The 23,157-nt window shown below is 48.9% G+C and overlaps 1 protein-coding gene across 1 annotated transcript in view; it reads right to left on the bottom strand.

Annotated features, from left to right (window-relative positions):
* The window catches only part of GUCY2C (guanylate cyclase 2C), a 552,042-nt gene that overhangs the window by 189,734 nt on the left and 339,151 nt on the right, over positions 1–23,157 (bottom strand). The window contains exon 12 of the mRNA XM_073644175.1: positions 22,333–22,438. Coding sequence (XP_073500276.1) covers positions 22,333–22,438 — 106 coding nt within the window. The remainder of the gene's footprint in view (positions 1–22,332; positions 22,439–23,157) is intronic.

Genomic DNA, 23,157 nt, shown 5'->3' with positions numbered 1-23,157 from the left:
GAACATACATCCAGGCATGGTTGTGTGTGACAATGGCCATAACCTGGTGGCGGCTCTGAGGCGAGGCCACACACGTACCATGCCTGGCTCATGTGCTTAACCTCATGGTTCAGCGATTTCTTAAATCGTTCCCCGAGTTACCAGATCTACTCGTGAAAGTACGCCGCCTGTCAGCTCATTTTCGGAAGCCGGCTACTGCTTCCGCCGCCCTTGCTGTGTTGTAGCAGCGTTTGCAGCTTCCGGCACACCGACTGGTGTGTGATGTCCCCACACGTTGGAACTCTACCCTCCACATGTTGCAAAGGATTTGTGAGCAGAAGAGAGCAGTTGTGGAGTACCAGCTGCACATAAGACCTCAGGAGTGGAATGGATGTCTGACATATGTACCATCCTGACAAACTTTGAGGAGTCCACCAAGATGGAGGCATTGCAGCCAGAGTATGATGAGATGGATCAAGTAGCCGTAGCAGGCAATTACACACAGCCCAGCCTGATCTCATCCCAACATGCATTGGGGGACAATGAAGGAGAGGAGGAGGAGGAAGAACAGGAGCTGGTAGCATGCACTGTAGACGGTAGTACCTGTACAACTGTCATACCGTCGGTTCAGCGTGGGTGGCCTGAGGACAGGGGGGAGGAGGAGGAGAGCATGGTCAGTCGTCATCTTGGTGAGGACATGGAAGTCTTGCCCGTTACCAGTCTGGCACGCATGGCTGACTTTATGTTACGCTGCCTTAACTGTGACCCTCGCGTTGTCAAAATGTTGGGTGACAGTCATTACTGGTTGGTGACACTTTTAGACCCCCTCTACAAGGAGAACTTTCACTCTCTTATTCCTGAGGTGGAGAGGTCTACAAAAATGGGGCAGTACCATAAGGCCCTTGATGCAGAACTGTTAAAAAAATTCCCATCTGAACACGCTAGCGGCAGAGGTCACAGTTCGTTGCCCAACCAAGGCGTACAGGCGAGAGAGATGCAACTCCAATCCAGCAAAGGCAGGGAAACACGGTCAACGTTCTGGGACAGTTTTCTGAGACCCGCCCAGCTTACAGGCCCTGAGGCGCGGGGTACTCTCACAAGGAGTGGAAAGTTTCAAAAGATGGTGAGGGAGTACCTTGCCAACCGTACCAGCATCCTCCGTGATTCCCCTGTGCCTTTTAATTGTTGGGTATCCAAGCTGGACACTTGGAATGAACTCGCTCTGTATGCCTTGGAGGTCCTGGCCTGCCCTGCCGCTAGCGTGTTATCGGAGCATGTTTTTAGTGCCACTGGGGGAATTATAACAGATAAGCGCACTCGCCTGTCAACTGACAATGCTGACAAGCTGACCCTTATCAAAATGAACAAGGGCTGGATTGGGCCAGACTTCTCATCACCACCAAATGACAGCAGAGTAACAAAGTCAAATCCACTATGTTATTTCGGAAGCCTATACCCATGCACCGCTTCACACCCACACATGGGTATAGGCTTCCTCATTTCGGCTGTTTTTTGCTCTTCTCCTTATCCTCAGCCTCCACCACCACTATACCAACAGGGTGACCATGATCCGTGTTGCCAGCATTGCAAGCTCCTCCGTCCTAAGTTTTGGCAGCTTTTGCTTGCAAGGCATAGGCAAAGACTATGGGAGACTCACTCCCCAATAATGGGAATAATGTTTTTAATATGTTGTACTGCATGGTTCTTGTAAGGGGCATTAAAAGCGTCTTGTTAAACCACTCTGAACTCCACGTTTCTTCCAGGGGGCATTAAAACCGTCTTGTAAAGCTACTGTGACCTCCATGTCTCTTCCAAGGGGCATTAAAACCGTCTTGTTAAGCTACTGTGACCTCCACGTCTCTTCCAAGGGGCATTAAAACCGTCTTGTTAAGCTACTGTGACCTCCACGTCTCTTCCAAGGGTCATTGATATTGTCTTTATTCCACTGGGACCTCCACCACTCTTCCAAGGGGCATTGATATTGTCTTTTTATTCCACTGCGACCTCCACCACTCTTCCAAGGGGCATTGATATTGTATTTTTATTCCACTGCGACCTCCACCACTCTTCCAAGGGGCATTGATATTGTCTTTTTATTCCACTGGGACCTCCACGTCTCTTCCAAGGGGTATTAAAACCGTCTTGTTAAACCACTCTGAACTCCTCAGCTCTTCCAAGGGGCATTGAAATGTTGTTTTTAATTACCTCTGTTATGCACACGCCCGGACTGACTGGCGTGTGCGTGTTTATGTAGTGATTCCACTGTGCCATGAACCGGAGAGTGCCTGGAGGGGCGTAACTAAGTATCTGCCCGATCCAACCAAGGTCGCACGACGGCATACGACGCCAGTGCACCAGGGAGGAACCGAGCAGAGGAACCAGGGTCTACTCCAGGTCAGACTCCGGACACGGCTGTTGACCCACACCGGGGAATACAGGAACAGGCAGACTAGAGCACAGGCTGGGTAGGGTCCAGTACAGACTGGGAGACAAATTCGAAACCGCAGACGCGGTAGACAGAGCTGAGCAAAGCGAAAACCGCAGACGCGGCGGACAGAGCTGAGCAAAGCGAAAACCGCAGACGCGGCGGACAGAGCTGAGCAAAGCGAAAACCGCAGACGCGGCGGACAGAGCTGAGCAAAGCGAAAACCGCAGACGCGGCGGACAGAGCTGAGCAAAGCGAAAACCGCAGACGCGGCGGACAGAGCTGAGCAAAGCGAAAATCGCAGACGCGGCGGACAGAGCTGAGCAAAGCGAAAACCGCAGACGCGGCGGACAGAGCTGAGCAAAGCAAAAACCGCAGACGCGGCGGACAGAGCTGAGCAAAGCGAAAACCGCAGACGCGGCGGACAGAGCTGAGCAAAGCGAAAACCGCAGACGCGGCGGACAGAGCTGAGCAAAGCGAAAACCGCAGACGCGGCGGACAGAGCTGAGCAAAGCGAAAACCGCAGACGCGGCGGACAGAGCAGAGCAAAGCGAAAACCGCAGACGCGGCGGACAGAGCAGAGCAAAGCGAAAACCGCAGACGCGGCGGACAGAGCAGAGCAAAGCGAAAACCGCAGACGGGGCGGGCAGAGCAAAGCAAAAACCGCAGACGGGGCGGACAGAGCAGAGCAAAGCGAAAACCGCAGATGCGGCGGACAGAGCAGAGCAAAGCGAAAACCGCAGATGCGGCGGACAGAGCTGAGCAAAGCGAAAACCGCTGACGCGGCGAACAGAGCTGAGCAAAGCGAAAACCGCAGACGCGGCGGACAGAGCTGAGCAAAACGAAAACCGCAGACGCGGTGGGAACAGGGCTCTGTTCACACGGAACAGACTAGAAGGGAAAGGCAGAACCAGATACCCACAGGGTACTTGCAGAGAAGTAGCGAGTGGACCACAAACTCACAAACGGAAGTACAGTGACAACGAGCAGGAGTTAGGTACGAGTTCAGACTCTGCAGAAAAAGGAATGGAACGGACATAGAGGCAAAACAGGTAAAGGATAGGAGAGAGTTCATACAGGAACTGAGTGTACGGAGGAGACCGACACTGCAGCGGGATACAGGAGCGGGTCTGGGAATACGGCCCCCAGAGAGGCAGGACGAACAGGCAAGGAGCGTGTTCAGACTGGCCTGGAAATACAGCCTCCAGGAAGGCGGAACGAACAGGCAAGGAACGAGTACAGACTGCAGGTTAAGGTACACAGATAGGACACAGTATAGACACGGGAACTGATACCGCAAGGCAGGAGAGATAGACAGGACTCAGTTCAGACACGGGAACTGATACCGCAAGGCAGGAGACAAAGACAGGACTCAGTTCAGACACGGGAACTGATACCGCAAGGCAGGAGACATAGACAGGACTCAGTTCAGACACGGGAACTGATACCGCAAGGCAGGAGACAAAGAACGGGACCTGGCACCTTCAGAGTGCAAGCACACACTGAATGAAACACTATGCTCAGGCAGGGATAGATGGGAGCAGCTGAGCTATATACCAGGTGACAGACAGCAATAGGCTGAGGACGCACAAGGGGTGTGACCCACAGCAGGTACAAAAAGCAGGAAGTGATCGGGCGCCGCCCTTAAGCAGCAGAAACAGACACAAACAGACAGCATGGAGGGAAGCCAGAGAGACATTCTGGACTGGAGATCAAGTGCGCGCTCTTGCACAGTGGGAGATGGACCACCATGCAAGGACGCCGCCAGGTATGTTACAGTACCCCCCCCTTACGCCCCCTCTTCTTCAGGCATGCCAGAATCTTCCGCAGGGAATTCGAGGACCAGTCGTTCACTTCAAGGAGATCACTTCCACTGTTCACAGGAAAAACTGATCTCATCTGGTTAGCTAGGATGCTACCTCCTATCCAGCCATCCTCAGCAACAGACGAAACGGGTGGAGTACCAGGAACAGCACACAAGGAAGTCTCTCTCCACATATTTTCAGGTGGCACCCCAGAGGGTACAGGAGACAACTGGAAGTCCTTCACCGGGTTGGAGGGGGACAGAGACTTGGGGGTAATCTCTGCTTCGAGGTACATCTTGTCAAGCTCACAGGAAGAAATAGACGGGTTATCAGGTACATAATGAGGAAAAGTCACTGTCTCTTTGTTATCTGGTGGTACCCCGGAGGATTCAGGAAACAACTGGAGGTCCTCCGCCGGGTCAGAAGAGTGCAGAGGCTCAGAGAAAACATCTGCTTCAGAGTACACTAGGTCGGACTCACTGGAGGAAGCAGGCGAGGTATCGGGTACCGAGTATAGGAAAGTCTCTGTCCATTCACCACCAGGTGGCACCCCAAAGGGTTCTGGAGACAACTGGGGGTACTCCGCCTGGTCAGAGGAGTGTAGAGACTCATCGGTAACCTCTGCTTCAGAGTACACAAGGTCGAACTCACTGAACGAAGCAGGCGAGGTATCAGATCCAGGATATAGGAAAGTCTCTGTCCATTCACCACCAGGTGGCACCCCGAAGGGTTCTGGAGACAACTGGAGGTCCTCTGCCTGGTCGGAGGGGTGTAGAGACTTGGGAGTGACCTCTGCTTCGGAGTACACTAGGTTGGACTCACTGGACGAAGCGAGCGAGGTATCAGGTACAGAGTATAGGAGAGTCTCTGTCCTTTCGCTACCAGGTAGCACCCCGTAGGGTTCTGGAGACGACTGGAGGTCCTCCGCCTGGTCGGAGGGGTGTAGAGACTCGGGAGTAACCTCTGCTTCGGAGTACACTAGGTTGGACTCACTGGACGAAGCGAGCGAGGTATCAGGTACAAAGTATAGGAGAGTCTCTGTCCTTTCGCTACCAGGTAGCACCCCGAAGGGTTCTGGAGACAACTGGAGGTCCTCCGCCTGGTCGGAGGGGTGTAGAGACTCGGGGGTAACTACCACTTTGGGGTACCCATTGTCAGGCTCACAGGACGAAGCGGACAAAGTATCGAGTACCGAGTGTAGAGAAGTCTCTCTCCATTTGTCATCGAGTGGTATCCCGGAGGATTCAGGAGGCAACAGGGGGTCCTCCGCCAGGTAGTAGAGGTGCACAGACTCAGAGGTAACCACAGCTTTGGAGCATCCTTGGACATGCACACCGGTTAAAGTGGGTGAAGCATCTGATGCCGGGTGCAGGAAGTTCTCCTGTGTGGAGTCTGGATGGGCAGAAGTCTCTTCGGGCAGGAGAACCGGTGCACTACCCACGCACATTACCCGTTGGGGCTTCTGCGGGATACAGGGAGATGAAGCTTCAGTAGGGACTTCAAGGTTGGGGTCAGGAGGTCTCAGGGAGGACAGACCCTGGCGTGACGGCTTGCCTCTACGTCTAGCACATCTGGACTGCCTCTTGAGGTTGGGAGAAGTCTTCCGGGAAGCGTAGTCACCCTGTGAGGATTCTGGGTGGGCAGTAGTCTCATTGGGCTGGAGGACTATTGCGCTACCCACACACATTACCCATCGGGGCTGCTCCGGGATATTGGGAGGTGAAGCTTCAGCAGGAGCCTCCGGGTTAGGATCATCGAAGACCATTAGAAAGGCCACCAGGAAGGCCATTAGGTCCAGGAGGATTGGATCCTGTGTTTCATATAGGGGGTTGATCCATTCCAAGGCATCACCCGCCAGGTAAGACATAATGAATGCCACCTTAACCCGATCGGTGGGAAAACAAAGAGGGTAGAACTTGAAGTGTAGCATGCATTGCTCCACAAATGCACGACTTTGTCTTGGATTCCCATAGTAACGTGGCGGATCCGCAGGAACGAGAGCAGATAGATCCATCTGGACGGGTGCGTAATTCGCCTGGAACTCAGCTGAGAAAAAAAAATTTATTTATTTATTTTTAATGCATGTATTCGCTGGAAAACTTCTCAGAGAGCGAAGGCCGTGGGGCTCAACGGGAACCATGGCCTGAGCATGCTGTTATGCACACGCCCGGACTGACTGGCGTGTGCGTGTTTATGTAGTGATTCCACTGTGCCATGAACCGGAGAGTGCCTGGAGGGGCGTAACTAAGTATCTGCCCGATCCGACCAAGGTCGCACGACGGCATACGACGCCAGTGCACCAGGGAGGAACCGAGCAGAGGAACCAGGGTCTACTCCAGGTCAGACTCCGGACACGGCTGTTGACCCACACCGGGGAATACAGGAACAGGCAGACTAGAGCACAGGCTGGGTAGGGTCCAGTACAGACTGGGAGACAAATTCGAAACCGCAGATGCGGTAGACAGAGCTGAGCAAAGCGAAAACCGCAGACGCGGCGGACAGAGCTGAGCAAAGCGAAAACCGCAGACGCGGCGGACAGAGCTGAGCAAAGCGAAAACCGCAGACGCGGCGGACAGAGCTGAGCAAAGCGAAAACCGCAGACGCGGCGGACAGAGCTGAGCAAAGCGAAAACCGCAGACGCGGCGGACAGAGCTGAGCAAAGCGAAAACCGCAGACGCGGCGGACAGAGCTGAGCAAAGCGAAAACCGCAGACGCGGCGGACAGAGCTGAGCAAAGCGAAAACCGCAGACGCGGCGGACAGAGCTGAGCAAAGCGAAAACCGCAGACGCGGCGGACAGAGCTGAGCAAAGCGAAAACCGCAGACGCGGTGGACAGAGCTGAGCAAAGCGAAAACCGCAGACGCGGCGGACAGAGCTGAGCAAAGCGAAAACCGCAGACGCGGCGGACAGAGCTGAGCAAAGCGAAAACCGCAGACGCGGCGGACAGAGCTGAGCAAAGCGAAAACCGCAGACGCGACGGACAGAGCTGAGCAAAGTGAAAACCGCAGACGCGGCGGACAGAGCTGAGCAAAGAGAAAACCGCAGACGCGGCGGACAGAGCTGAGCAAAGCGAAAACCGCAGACGCGGCGGACAGAGCTGAGCAAAGCGAAAACCGCAGACGCGGCGGACAGAGCTGAGCAAAGCGAAAACCGCAGACGCGGCGGACAGAGCTGAGCAAAGCGAAAACCGCAGACGCGGCGGACAGAGCTGAGCAAAGCGAAAACCGCAGACGCGGCGGACAGAGCTGAGCAAAGCGAAAACCGCAGACGCGGCGGACAGAGCTGAGCAAAGCGAAAACCGCAGACGCGGCGGACAGAGCAGAGCAAAGCGAAAACCGCAGACGGGGCGGACAGAGCTGAGCAAAGCGAAAACCGCAGATGCGGCGGACAGAGCAGAGCAAAGCGAAAACCGCAGATGCGGCGGACAGAGCTGAGCAAAGCGAAAACCGCAGACGCGGTGAACAGAGCTGAGCAAAGCGAAAACCGCAGACACGGCGGACAGAGCTGAGCAAAGCGAAAACCGCAGACGCGGCGGACAGAGCTGAGCAAAACGAAAACCGCAGACGCGGTGGGAACAGGGCTCTGTTCACACGGAACAGACTAGAAGGGAAAGGCAGAACCAGATACCCACAGGGTACTTGCAGAGAAGTAGCGAGTGGACCACAAACTCACAAACGGAAGTACAGTGACAACGAGCAGGAGTTAGGTACGAGTTCAGACTCTGCAGAAAAAGGAATGGAACGGACATAGAGGCAAAACAGGTAAAGGATAGGAGAGAGTTCAGACAGGAACTGAGTGTACGGAGGAGACCGACACTGCAGCGGGATACAGGAGCGGGTCTGGGAATACGGCCCCCAGAGAGGCAGGACGAACAGGCAAGGAGCGTGTTCAGACTGGCCTGGAAATACAGCCTCCAGGAAGGCGGAACGAACAGGCAAGGAACGAGTACAGACTGCAGGTTAAGGTACACAGATAGGACACAGTACAGACACGGGAACTGATACCGCAAGGCAGGAGAGATAGACAGGACTCAGTTCAGACACGGGAACTGATACCGCAAGGCAGGAGACAAAGACAGGACTCAGTTCAGACACGGGAACTGATACCGCAAGGCAGGAGACAAAGAACGGGACCTGGCACCTTCAGAGTGCAAGCACACACTGAATGAAACACTATGCTCAGGCAGGGATAGATGGGAGCAGCTGAGCTATATACCAGGTGACAGACAGCAATAGGCTGAGGACGCACAAGGGGTGTGACCCACAGCAGGTACAAAAAGCAGGAAGTGATCGGGCGCCGCCCTTAAGCAGCAGAAACAGACACAAACAGACAGCATGGAGGGAAGCCAGAGAGACATTCTGGACTGGAGATCAAGTGCGCGCTCTTGCACAGTGGGAGATGGACCACCATGCAAGGACGCCGCCAGGTATGTTACAACCTCTAACCTCCACGACTCTTCCAACGGGCATTGCATTTCTTCCTAATTTTAGTCAGCTTTTCCTTTTCAATGCATAGGCGAACACTAAGGGAGACTCACTCCCCAATAATGGGTAGAAGGTTTTTAGTACGCTCTAATCCACGTCTGTTTCAAGGGGCATCGTAGTTCCTCATAATATTTGGAAAGCCTTCCATTCACTGCTTAGGCCAACAGTGTACAGGAGATCCAGTTGCTATAAATGGAAAACACGGTTTAGTTAAGGCCCTCTGACCTCCATGTCACTTCCAAGGGGCATTGGAGTGCCTCGAAATTTTTGGTAGGCATTGCACTCACTGTATGCCCTATAACTGTGTAGCCGAACCGCTCCTTTTGGTACAGAAACATATCCTACAAGACATGTGTGGTTGACTGGCCTGATATTGATGTGAATGGTCCCTGTTCCTCCTGCTCTTTCTCCTTTGCCACCACCTCATCCATCATTCATCACATGAAGCTTTGTTTTAACGGGAGTCATAGAACTGGGATAGTAGCAGGAAAACATCCAGCAATCCTCGGAGGAGGTAGGATATGCGCCAAAACGCTGACCACCTCAAGCCTAGCCGCTACTACATACATGCGCTTGCATTTTAAGTAACAGAAAGCTAAGGAGATGGATGGCCTCTTGATCATGAATAATTTACTCATTGTGTAGGAGGCCGACCACTGCTGCTGTCTTCCTTCTGAACTTTGTGTTGAAGCCTGATTGATCCAGGACTCGCAATCCTCTATGTCTGGAGGACGTGTTGCATCCCAGTGTCCAACTGTGTCACAGCTTTCACAATATTAACCCAGTGTGAAGGCGTCAGTGAGATGGACCATCCCTGGCCACATTCACTTGTCCACGTGTTTGTGGTTAGGCTGTCCTTCCCACTAAATGCACTGGGGAGGGCACAGGTAATGTTTTGGTATGCGCGCTTGTGCATAAGGCGCACCAGGACAAATAGGGGAGGCTGGGGACCGTGTTTGGGCACCCGGCCGCGGGGCGGCTGAGGACCGAGTATGGACACCCGGCCGCCGGGCGGCTGGGGACTGAGTATGGATACCAGGCCGCCGACGCAGTCATGACATGGTGGCCGGCGTCTGCCTCCACAAGCCTAAAAGGCCTCATTTCAAGTGCAAGCAAGCTAGCAGTATGGTATTGCACCCTGGGGGTGGGTGGGTGTCAGGCTGCACACTTACGCTTGCATGCCAAGAAAACAAAGCAGATGCTAACTAGTATCATCATCATTATGCGCCTCACCTTGGCACTCTCAACTCCCCTGATGGAGAAGCCAGGGCCCACCGGAGGAGTCTGGTTGTCTGGTGGGCTCGGCCAATGCTGCCCTAAAGCAGGCCAGGCTAAGAAAAGTGTGGGGAAGGTTACCGGGACAAATAAGGGCGGCTGGGGACCGAGTATGGACACCCAGCCGCCCCCTGGCAGCTGGGGACCGAGCGTGGACACCCGGCCACCAGGCGGCTGGGGACTGAGTATGGATACCAGGCCGCCGATGCAGCCATGATGTGGTGGCCAGATCCCACCTCCACATGCCTAAAAGGCCCAATTTCAAGTGCAAGCAAGCAAGCAGTATGGTATTGCAGCCTGGGGGTGGGTGGGTGGCAGGCTGCATATTTTCGCTTGCATTGCAAGGAATGGGGGAGGTACAATTGAACACTGACCTGGGACAAGGACTTGCACGGGGATAGTTGCAAGTCTGCATCTTCTGATGCGGCAAGGATGACTTCTGATGGGCACACTTTTAGGCAGTGACCTGGGTGTCAGAGATGCTTCCAGGGGTCTTCCCCATGCTGTTCCCATGTCTTTTCAGCACTGTATGCATGTGTCACACAGCACATGGCCAGATAAGGTTGTAAAATGTTAAAATGACATTTCCCGGTGAATGCATTTGTCATGGTTGAAAGCAATACAAAAGTGCAAAAACGCATAAAAAATGCTACTTGTGAACATAGCCCAAGGTGTGGAGGAGTATTTTTGTTTTTGGTTATTTATTTTACCTTATACACAAGTCTTTACCTTGGAAAGGATGTTCCTTAACATATTTCACAGGAAAACAGTTTCAGTTTCGTTTTTGAACGTTTTATTGTGAGCCCGGAAAAGTGGCTTAATACTTCTGACCACGTTGTTGACAGCAGTGACCTGGGGGTCAGAAATGCTTCCTGGGGCGATCCCCATACTGTCCCCATGTCATTTGAGCACTGTCACTATCGTTTTGGGCACTTTTTAGGCTTTCTACAGACTGCCGGGGGTGTCGCCGCAAAAATGCTCGGGTCTCCCATAGACTAACATTGGGCTCGGTGCTCGGGTCGAGCACCCGAGTATCACGGTGAGCCCGGCCCGAGCTTTGAGCACTCGAGCATTTTAGTGCTCGATCAACACTAGTCATCACTAATCATGTTTTCTGTCATGCGATTTTCTTGTGTAAATACTGGTGAAAAAAAATCATTTAGCATATTGGCTTTTTCCTCATCCTCATGCACCATTTCACCCAGACTATTTTTAAGGGGGCCAACACTATCATTTTTTAGTTTATTTAATTTTCTGTATTTATTTAATGCCTCATCACTACCTACTTGCTTTAGTTCTCTAAATGCTTTCTTTTTGTCACTTATTGCGCCCCTTACAGCTCTATTTAGCCATAGTGGTTTCTTCCTATTTCTAGCATGTTTATTCCCATAGGGTATATATTGTGCACAGGTCCTATTCAGGATGCTAATAAATGTCTCCCATTTGCTTTGTGTAGTTTTATGTCTCAGGATATCGTCCCAGTTTATTGCACTAAGATCATCTCTCAACCGTTGTAAATTTGCCTTCCCTAAGTTTAGTGTCCTTGTAACCCCTCTACTACACATCTTATTAAAGGAAAAATGAAAACTTATTATTTTGTGATCACTATTACCCAAGTGACCCCCAACTCGTATATTTGATATGCAGTCTGGCCTGTTGGTTAATATTAGGTCTAGCAGTGCCCCCCTTCTTGTTGGGTCCTGAACCAGTTGTGAAAGGTAATTGTCTCTCATAGTTGTCAAAAACCTATTTCCTTTGCTTGAACTACGGGTTTCTGTTCCCCAATGTATTTCAAGGGTAGTTGAAGTCCCACATAATAATGACTTCTCCTTGAGCCGCTGCTTTATTTGTTTTATGAGGATATTCTCCGCTGCTTCCATTATTTTTGGAGACTTATAACAAACCCCTATCAGTAATTTATTATTTTTTCCCCCTCCCCTTATCTCCACCCACAGGGACTCTACATTTTCATTAGATTCACATATATTCTCACACAAGATGGGTTTTAAGGATGATTTTACATATAAACACCCCCCCTCACTTGTTTGTACAGTCATTTCTGAACAGACTATAGCCCTGCAAATTAACTGCCCATTGATGGCTCTCGTCCAGCCATGTCTCAGATTTCCCCACCATGGCATAATTATTTTCCATCAAAATTAATTCTAATTCCTCCATTTTGTTGGTGACGTTTCTGGCATTAGTGTACATGCATTTTTTGTATCTCTCTGTACCTCTAGTCCTTCTTCCTATATTGACTGCTCTAACCCCACCCCCAATTTCTTTATTTGTGCCCAGGTCACTATCTGCACTATCTTCCCCACCTATAAAATGAATACCCTCCCCCCAATCCCTAGTTTAAACACTCCTCCAACCTTCTAGCCATTTTCTCCCCCAGCACAACTGCACCTTACCCATTGACGTGCAGCCCGTCCCTAGCGTAGAACCTGTAGCCAACTGAGAAGTCGGCCCAGTTCTCCAGGAACCCAAACCCCTCCTTCCTACACCAATTCCTGAGCCACTTATTTATCTCCCTAATTTCCTGTTGCCTCTCTGGTGTGGCACGTGGTACAGGCAGTATTTCAGAGAATACCACCTTGGATGTCCTTGGTTTAAGCTTGCAGCCTAATTCCCTGAAATCATCTTTAAGGACCTTCCACCTACCTCTAACTTTGTCATTTGTGCCAATGTGCACCATGACCGCTGGGTCCTCACCAGCCCCTCCCAGTAATCTGTCAACCTGATCAGGGATGTGCCAGACTCGAGCGCCAGGTAGGCAGCACACTGTTCGACGATCCCTGTCTTTGTGACAGATTGCCCTATCTGTTCCTCTAATAATTGAGTCCCCCACTAAAAGCACCTGCCTGGCCTGCCCTGCTCTCCTATTTCCCCCCTTACTGGAGCGGACACTCCTTCGGCTTTCAGAGGACATGCCTTGCTGCAGCAGTGCTACCCCTGTACCGAAACCCCCCTCATCTGCCAACTTTGCAAACTTATTGGGTTGTGCCAGATCAGGACTAGCCTCCCTGGCACTCTTCCCTCTACCCCCCTTCTAACTGTCACCCAGCTAGCTGCCTCACTGTCCTGTGGCTCCCTAATACCACCCTCCTCCACATCTACCCCAATGAGCAGCAGACTCCTTTCCATATTGTCAATGGATCTCAGTGTTGCCAGCTGCTCATTTAGATCCAGTACCTGGGCTTCCAAATGCACAACGTGCACACATCTCGAACAGCAGTATGCACCCACGACCAGCTGTTCAAGGATTGCAATCATGTGGCAAGATGTACACTGGATAGCATTGTCAATAATTGAGCTCATTTCCTAATGGGGATTGCACTAGACAGAAATGTTAAGTAAAAAGAAATGTAAAGAATTAATAAAATACAGACAGCAATTCAGTCCAAATTCCTCCCTTCCAAACTCCCTGAATCCAAGTCACTGAAAAATAAGTCACACACTTCCGTCTGCACTTACACTCCGGTCACACTCAGCTCGTTCAAACTCACTAAGGAAGAAGATTTAAAGAGTTTTGTTGTTTGTGTGTGGGCAGATCTCCCCTTAAGCATAAAAGAGCCAACTGAAGATTTATCTACATTCATTGCGAAAGTATATAGTTATTATATGCAATGGATCCTGTTCAATAACAGTCAAATCAGAGGAGAGCTCCCCTCCCGGATCCCTGACGAAATTCTGACAGAGTGACGGCAAGGTGAGATATTATGTGATCTCCCCGATGTCGTCTCTGTGGAATACCTGATACCTTCCTATCACTTTAATTTTTGTATTTTTATTTACAGATGAGTCAACCACAGTAGTACATCCCAATCAGATTAGACCTTTTCAATCACAATATGTTATGAGCTATATGCTATGACCTCCTGTCCATAGGCTGTAAAATTCTAAAATGGATGCTGCTTGCCCTGCCCTCACATTTTATAGTCCCTGTGATTATAATCCTCCCTGATTGACCCTGTGATAGTCCACCCTGACTATACCATGTGATTTGATGGCTGATAAGCGTTTTGGGGGAACCCGTGGGTTTTCTAAGACATCATTAACCTGCTTTCTGGCTGCTGCAATCTTCTGCAGTATGTGAAAAGGCGCAGGACATTCTTTTTCTTGCAATACTTACATATAAATTATCAAATTGTTTGGATCTGCAAATTTCACTAACTTTGACTTGAAAGTCACAGTGGGTCAATCTGGTTATCTCTATTTGCGGCTTTTATGTTTGTTTGTTTTTAGATATTTTTGTCCAAAAACGATGTAGACAGATCTAGTAAATATTGTAAAGTCTCCATATATAGCATTTAGATGTTTGGTGTTATTTAGTGTTGAGCCACCCCCGTAGTGTTCGAGTTCGGTTCGGTTCGTCGAACACCCGTGTGTTCGCCGAACTGTTCGTCGAACACCTTCGAACACCGTTAAAACCAATGGCAGGCAAACAAAAACACATAGAAACACATAGAAAACACCTTCAAAGGTGTCCAAAAGCTGACAAACTGCTCAGAAGACATAACTAACACATGGAAAAGTGAAAAGTACATATAGTCATGCGAAAATAAAAGAGGTGGAGGAGTAAAAGGAGGGGGAGACACAGATATAGGCATGTCATGCCCTTCTAGAATCCAAAAAGTGAGAAGCCGACACGGCCAGTCCGCTCCTGCCCGTGCCACCTCCGTGTCGCCGGGTTTGTGCCAGAGCCGCGGTGAACCCTGACGGCCAGCCCCCCTCTCCCAATACTGGTGCCTGTCCGCTGGTGGGTCGAGCGAGCCCCCCTGTGGTGGAGGCAGCTCTAAGCTTTTTAATTTAAATTGTCTCTCTAATTTGAATGAATACACTTTAAATCCATTTACAAGGATCTATTGGAGGGCAAGTCTCATGCCAGCAGCCGCGGTAATTCCAGCTCCAGTAGTGTCCACTAAAGCTGCTGCAGTTAAAAAGCTTTTATAAGGATCGAGCTCGGCTGTCCACCGCAAGGCATCCTACTGCCAGTCCCAGCCCCTATGCCTTGGGGTGCCTCCTGATGCTCTTCACTAAGTATCCCATGGTCCCGAAGCATTTCCTTTGAAAAAATTAAGTGTCTAAACTACAGGTGGTGCAGCTTGCTTAACAGCCAGGATAATCCGCTCACTAGCAGACACTGCTACTAGGCACAAAGTATTTCCTGGGCTAGATGCAGTTAAAAATTTGTAATTAGATACTCTCGTTGGATGCTGAGAAAGCATTCCATAGAGTCTCCTGGCACGCCATATATGATTCTCTTAAAAAGCTTGGGGTAGGGGTCTAGGGGACCATTTTATAGCCAAAATCACGGCCCTGTATTGCAATATGTCACCTAGGCTGAAGATAAATGGAACTGTAGCACCCTGAGGGCTCGGTTGCTACAGACGTATTGCACCTCACCCAGAGGTGTGATATCTCACTCTCAGGTAAGTATGGAGTGTGGATCAGGACCCCGACACCTGCATGCATTACACCACATTGCCGTGGGGCAGGGCGACCAATATGCCCCTGAGATGGGCACGACAGTCCCTGTCCCTGGCTGGAGTGGGGGGAGGGAACACTGAGGAAGGGGAACCCTGTAGTGCAGGAGCAGGGAGGAAGCAGTTCCTGGGTGCATTGAGAAGGGAGTATAAAAGGTGGGCACCATCTTAGTTCAGTGCAGAGAAGTCTGAGCAGAAGTGGCAGGGAGCAGGGGCTCTGCATGAGCTCTGCTCCGGAGGCGGGCCTAGTAACAGAGGCCCAGGCCTGGAAGAGGGAGAAGGAAGGAAGAGGAGCGGAGAAGGCTCCAGGAACGAGGAATGAAGGGATCCCAGGGGTGCGGACGGGCGAGTCGCCACCGCACGCCCGAATCCACCTGCGTGGAGGGGTCAGGCCAAAGGGGGAGACCGGTCCCCGAACTAGTGGAGGCAGGAAACGACCCTCAGCTAGAAACCGGAGGCTCTGACATTTTATGTGGCGCAGCCCCTCGCTACACCCGCTAGGAAGGCACCACATAGGGTCAGGGAAACTGGCGCCAAGTTTACCAAGAGGAGGCCCGAGGCAGCCGGACAGAAGTGTTGGTAAGAAAGGCCAGACAAAGGACACACAAAGGGGGTCCTGTGAAGTGCTCCAAAGTTATCTGGGAGTTGTCTGAGCCCCTCACCTGGTGAGCACAGTACGACGTGGGCAGCCGTTACCTGCAGACGTGGTCTGGATAATAAGAACTGTGAGTAAAGGCCCTGAACTGCATCACTGACTCCGTGTCGTTACTGCTGCTGCCCTGCACCATCACCCCCATCCTCCGCATACACTGCCCTGAGGCTATACTCCTCCCGTGGGGAGTTATGCTACGCTCTGCTGCACCCACAACATGTGCAGAGTTGAATTCCACCGGGTAGGCACATCGCATTTTAGCCGGTGAAGTGGCAGGCCCAACGACTTCTGTAGAGATGTAAGTCGCTGAGCTGCGGGATGCGAACGGCGGAAGTGAGCACACAGCGACCGTGCCCTCTGCAGAAGGCCATCTAGTCTGGGATAGTGGGCTAAAAATTGCTGGACAACCAGGTTCAACACGTGAGCCATACAAGGCACGTGTGTGACATTGCCCCGGCGAAGGGCCGCACCCAGGTTTGCAGCATTGTCGCACACGGCCTTCCCTGGTTTCAGGTCCAGTGGAGACAACCATTCATGAAATTGGTTCTCCAGAGCTGACCACAACTCCTCAGCTGTGACTCACATTTCCCAGACATTTCAATGTAAAAACCGCCTGATGACGTTGAGCCCTACTGCCAGCATAGTAAGGAGGTGTGCAGGATCCCTTCTGCGCAGTTAGAAAGCTTGTGGCATGACCAGACAGGCTTTGGGTGCAGGTGGAAGACCGAGAGGAGGTTGAGGAGGCAGAAGCAGTGGAGGAACTTTGACATAAAGAGGATTGACGCACAACTCGTGGGGACGGCAAGACTTGGACAGCAGCCCCTTGTCCTGCTGTCACCATAGTTACCCAGTGCCCAGTCAGCGACATGTAACGCCCCTGTCCATGCCTACTCGTCCAAGTGTCTGTGGTGAAATGCACCCTGTCACACACAGAGTTTCTCAAAGAAGCGGTGATGTTGTGTGCGACATGCTGGTGGAGCGCAGGCACACCTTTCTTTGAGAAGTAGTGCCGACTGGGCATCTGGTACTGGGGCACTGCGACAGACATAAGGTCTCGAAAATCCTCTGTGTCCACCAGGCGGAAAGGCAGCATTTCTGTAGCCAAGAGCTTGCAGATGGTGAAATTCAACCTCTTAGCTTTCTCATGGCTAGGAGGAAATGGTCTTTTACTTGTCCACATCTGAGGGACCGAGGGCTGGCTATTGTGCTTAGACGGGGTTGATAAGGGTGTCCCCGGCAAACTGCCGGTCTGTGAGGAAGATGCAGGCGGACATGTTAGGTTGCCTTGATCCAAAGGTGGTGCTATCGATGTCGGACAGCGCTCAACACCAGCTGGTGTTACCACCTCCAAAGAAAATGATGACCTGCCAATCACGCTGGCTGTTGCGGGTAAAGAGGTGGCAGGTCTGCGCCCCAAAACAGGTGTGACTGCTGTCCCCCCAGTCACAGAGGATGAAGAGGCCGCGGATGCACAAGATATGGCAGACGGTGATTGGCCCGGCCGGCTAGGCCGCATTGTAGCACACTGAGCTTCCCACTGCAACTTATGCTTCATGTCCATGTGCCGGTTCATGCATGAAGTACTCAAACTATGTATTTTTTGGCCTCTACTTAGCTTTTGCTGACAAATGTTACAGATAACACGAGTTGGGTCATCTTTATCGATCTGAAAAAATGCCCAGGCTATGCAAGGCTTAGCACCCATGCGACCTGAAGAGCCACCACGACTTGTGGTGAGAGGCAGAGTTGTGTTTGAGGATGCAGTTGTTGACGTGCTTCCAGTACTACGTCTCTGTCCAGGAAGGCGCAACCTGACCTCGTCGTCACTAGCATCTTCCTCCACCTCCTCTGCTGACCTCATCTCTTGGCTGACTGTGGGTTGACAGTAAGTGGGATCTCCGACCTCATCATCATCACCCTGTGCATTATCACACCCGTCGTCCTCAGAGCCAACCTGTTTCTGCCCTGACAAAAAACTAAAGTTGTCGCTCCAATCAGGTATTTGAGTCTTATCATCTCTTCCTCATTGTCTCCACCAACAGGAGTTACAGTTTGGGAATGAGGGTCTACATTATGGTCAGAACCTTCTGAGTCTGGTCCTGGATCCGACTCATAAAGATTCTGGGCATCAGTGCAGATCATTTCCTCGTCTGGATTCACAGAAGCGCTGGAGTCGACCTCTGATTCCCAGGCTATAGTATGAGTAAACAGCTCTGCAGACTCAACCATCTGTTCTACCTCATACTCAGACGGGCAGCTGGAGATTTGGGAGCTGTGAGGAAGCAAGTGCGATTTGGGTGACACCTTTGAGGACTGGAGTATTTGTGATGTTGAAGTTGATGTGGAGGAGAGCCCACTTAAAGGAGCACTTGATATCCGTTGAAGCACCTGCTGTTTTTGTGCCTCATCTGGAATTTGTAGCGATTGGCGTGGCCGTAAGAAAGGGATCTTATCACATTGTCCGCTAAAAGAAGTAGACATTTTAGTTTGGCTGGAAGATGGTCTTTCTTCTGCAGATGTTACTGTTGCTTTAACACCTACCCCACGGACACAACCTTTTTTCCCCTTCCCAACACGCCTATTCCCCTTTCCACCAGCAGCAGGCCTTTTTCCACTCATTTTGGTGGTTAACTAATTCACAACTCTGGAGTTGTTTGCACAAAAAAACAATGGATGGTAACCGAGCAGAGCTGAGTGGCCAAACTGTGGTATTAGGCCAAAACTATTGGCTGGGTTAGATGCAGAAAAAAATTATTTTGAATTTGCAACCTGATGGAGGTCAGTATAGATGGACTAATACAAATAGTCCCACACACAGCTAGAAGCCCAAATATTTTTTCAGAGGTACTGTAGATGCAGATAAAAATTAGTTTTAATTTGCAACCTGATGGAGGTCAGTATAGATGGACTAATAGAGAAAGTCCGACACACTACTAGAAGGCCAAATATTTTTTCAGAGGTAGATGCAGAAAAAAATATATTCAGTTTGCAACCTGATGGAGGTCAGTATAGATGGACTAATACAAATAGTCCCACACACAGCTAGAAGCCCAAATATTTTTTCAGAGGTACTGTAGATGCAGATAAAAATTATATTCAATTTGCAACCTGCTGGAGGTCAGTATAGAAGGACTAATAGAACAAGTCCCACACACTGCTAGAAGCCCAAATATTTTTTCAGAGCTAAATGAAGAAAAAAATTATTTTTAATTTGCAACCTGATGGAGGTCAGTATAGATGGACTAATAGACCAAGTCCCACACACTGCTAGAAGCCCAAATATTTTTTCAGAGCTAGATGCAGAAAAAAATTATTTTTAATTTGCAACCTGATGGAGGTCAGTATAGATGGACTAATAGACCAAGTCCCACACACCGCTAGAAGCCCAAATATTTTTTCAGAGCTAGATGCAGAAAAAAATTATTTTTAATTTGCAACCTGATGGAGGTCAGTATAGATGGACTAATAGACCAAGTCCCACACACTGCTAGAAGCCCAAATATTTTTTCAGAGCTAGATGCAGAAAAAAATTATTTTTAATTTGCAACCTGATGGAGGTCAGTATAGATGGACTAATAGACCAAGTCCCACACACCGCTAGAAGCCCAAATATTTTTTCAGAGCTAGATGCAGAAAAAAATTATTTTTAATTTGCAACCTGATGGAGGTCAGTATAGATGGACTAATAGACCAAGTCCCACACACTGCTAGAAGCCCAAATATTTTTTCAGAGCTAGATGCAGAAAAAAATTATTTTTAATTTGCAACCTGATGGAGGTCAGTATAGATGGACTAATAGACCAAGTCCCACACACCGCTAGAAGCCCAACTATTTTTTCAGAGCTAGATGCAGAAAAAAATTATATTCAATTTGCAACCTGCTGGAGGTCAGTATAGAAGGACTAATAGAACAAGTCCCACACACTGCTAGAAGCCCAAATATTTTTTTCAGAGCTAAATGAAGAAAAAAATTATTTTTAATTTGCAACCTGATGGAGGTCAGTATAGATGGACTAATAGACCAAGTCCCACACACTGCTAGAAGCCCAAATATTTTTTTCAGAGCTAGATGCAGAAAAAAATTATTTTTAATTTGCAACCTGATGGAGGTCAGTATAGATGGACTAATAGACCAAGTCCCACACACTGCTAGAAGCCCAAATATTTTTTCAGAGCTAGATGAAGAAAAAAATTATTTTTAATTTGCAACCTGATGGAGGTCAGTATAGATGGACTAATAGACCAAGTCCCACACACTGCTAGAAGCCCAAATATTTTTTCAGAGCTAGATGCAGAAAAAAAATATTTTTAATTTGCAACCTGATGGAGGTCAGTATAGATGGACTAATAGAGCAAGTCCCACACACCGCTAGAAGCCCAACTATTTTTTCAGAGCTAGATGCAGAAAAAAATTATATTCAATTTGCAACCTGCTGGAGGTCAGTATAGAAGGACTAATAGAACAAGTCCCACACACTGCTAGAAGCCCAAATATTTTTTCAGAGCTAAATGAAGAAAAAAATTATTTTTAATTTGCAACCTGATGGAGGTCAGTATAGATGGACTAATAGACCAAGTCCCACACACTGCTAGAAGCCCAAATATTTTTTCAGAGCTAGATGCAGAAAAAAATTATATTCAGTTTGCAACCTGATGGAGGTCAGTATAGATGGACTAATAGAATGATGCTATGCCCAAAAGATTTTACTTCACTAGGTGCAGTAAAAAAATTGGTATTCTATACACAGGTGTTATATCTTGCAACACAGATAGGCTACTCCACTGACTAACACACTCTGCAATAGGCCAAAAAGGATTAGCTTTGCTAGATTCAGCCAAATGCTGTGAAAAAAACTTGCACAGCACTGGCACAGACCTGCCTGGCAAAAACTGATAGGAACTCATGTAACCTAGTCCTGAAAAGGACTCCAATTACAATTAGTCTTTACTCCCACAACCTATCTATTTAAGAGCACAGACCTCCCTGATAAAAGTCGTAGGAAATGCTGTAACCTAGTCCTTAAAAGGACTGCAATCACAACTATTCCCTACTCCCAAGCTATCTGTATATTTGTGCGAAAATTGGCTTGAAATTAACAAGGTATAGCGCACACAGCAACAGCGGTGCCGTCTAACACGCAGCTGCAGCAGTGAGAAAATGGTGGCGACGGGGAAAATGGCTTGGTCTTATAGGGCAAGGACATGTGACATACACTGCCAATGACACATGCCCTTGCTTGTGTGAAAAAAAGCACTTCGCTCCGTGTGTGCGCTGCTGATAGGCTGACAGATTGCACCTCCCCACTGCAAATGCGGGAAAGAGAAAAAAAAATGGAGATCTTCATTGTTCCTGCAGAGATCCATCCCCTGCCCCTCCCCCCACCTCGCTGTACACTCAAACTGCGTATTAACATTAATTTTCATCATTACTGAGAAAAAATCCAGTTATGATTTTGGTGCACGAACAGTTATCGAACATAACCTCGAACAGCCGAATTTTTCTCAAATTGTTCGTGTTCGCCGAACGGCTCGAACACCGCCCAAAACAGCTCGAATTTGAGATTGGCGAACAGTTCGAGTAGAACAACGCTCATCTCTAGTGTTATTTTAGTGTTTTGGAGGTGTATTGTGATTTTACAAAAATGCAGCATGATCTACATAAGATATATCATGTTTTCTGACATTTTTCTCCATAATATATTCTATACAACATCAAAATCACCAAGAAAAAAGTCTGAACAAATATCACAAAATAAAAAATCCAGCAAAAAACATATGCAATTTTTTAAATGTTAAAAGCACAAAAAATAATGTAAACAGGGATGTAAATGAGGAAATTCTGTCTCTTTGCAGTTAATATAAGTTGGATTGATAAGATTATACATTTAAAGGGGAGTCACACTAACCCCTATCTACTATATATATGACCTGTTATGACATATGGATATTATGCAGAAGGATCCAACACTTAGGGTCCCACTCTATGATATAGAATGAACAGCATCTGTGTAAGTGTGGCTGCTGCTCTGGAGATGTCCATGTAGCGGATGCACAGCATCTAATGGGGGTTTCAAAAGTAGGACAGATGGTTTATCTTGATGAGGCAGCTTCCAAAAACTAGAAATGCTCTGCTGCATCACTCTCACCTTTAGTTGCAAATTTCAGAGAAATGTTATTTAAGTGTTTTCTTGTCAATAATAATGTTAATGTTTGTTGTAAATCACCTTCAAGCTGACATGAGAAGTCTCATTTGTCTCCAGTGGCAAAATCTTCTCAGATGCAATATGAGACCACTTTTTCAGCTGTAGTTCATGCTCTTTACGGTATTTTCTACAAAAAAAATAGGTTTCAGTTTTTGCATATTATAAATAAATATTACCTACTGTGTCTAAAAGATTATTAATGTAACTGTCCAATGAATAACAAGTATCACCAAGGGGGATTGTGGGGAACTTGTTATTGTAGTCTGGCCGAAGAGAAAGGTGGTATGTTATCTGTATTTGACAGAAGGCAACTGAACAGGATTCAGATCTGGCGAGAAACTAAATACAGGTCAGATAAACTCCCTGAACTAACAGTGCAAAGTATTATCGGGCAGGAAGATAAGGACTGGAAGGAATTGTGTCACAGGGATCATCTCCCTCATCAAACCCCCCCTCCTCCATCTCCATGTAGGCTAAAGAATGATGTATACTATTGTGTCCTTGTGAAGGAAAAGCCTGTGGTTGTGTATGCATAGAAGTGTGCTGCTAAGAGATCTAATCTATGCTGAATTATGCTACTGAAAAGACTAATGCTGTGCCTTGTGAAGAAACTACTGTACTGTTACTGGAACCGGTTGCTCAAGAAACTCAGACTGTACTGTAATGAAGATTGTTGCTGTAATATCCCTGAATTGCACTGGCCGTGCTTCAGATTAAATTACACAGTTAAACTGTTGAAAAAGACTCTTGTCAGATGTGTCTGGTCAGCAATTGAATCTATCATGTGCCTGAGAGAATCTGCAGTCTATGGTTGCCCTGACTAATGGTTCCCTCAGGATTTCAAAG

The sequence above is a fragment of the Phyllobates terribilis genome, unplaced genomic scaffold (genome assembly GCF_046119375.1).
Source record: "Phyllobates terribilis strain yellow unplaced genomic scaffold, ASM4611937v1 Scaffold_8__6_contigs__length_399053987, whole genome shotgun sequence".
NCBI lineage: Eukaryota > Metazoa > Chordata > Amphibia > Anura > Dendrobatidae > Phyllobates > Phyllobates terribilis.
This window is presented reverse-complemented; position numbering and strand designations above follow the sequence as displayed.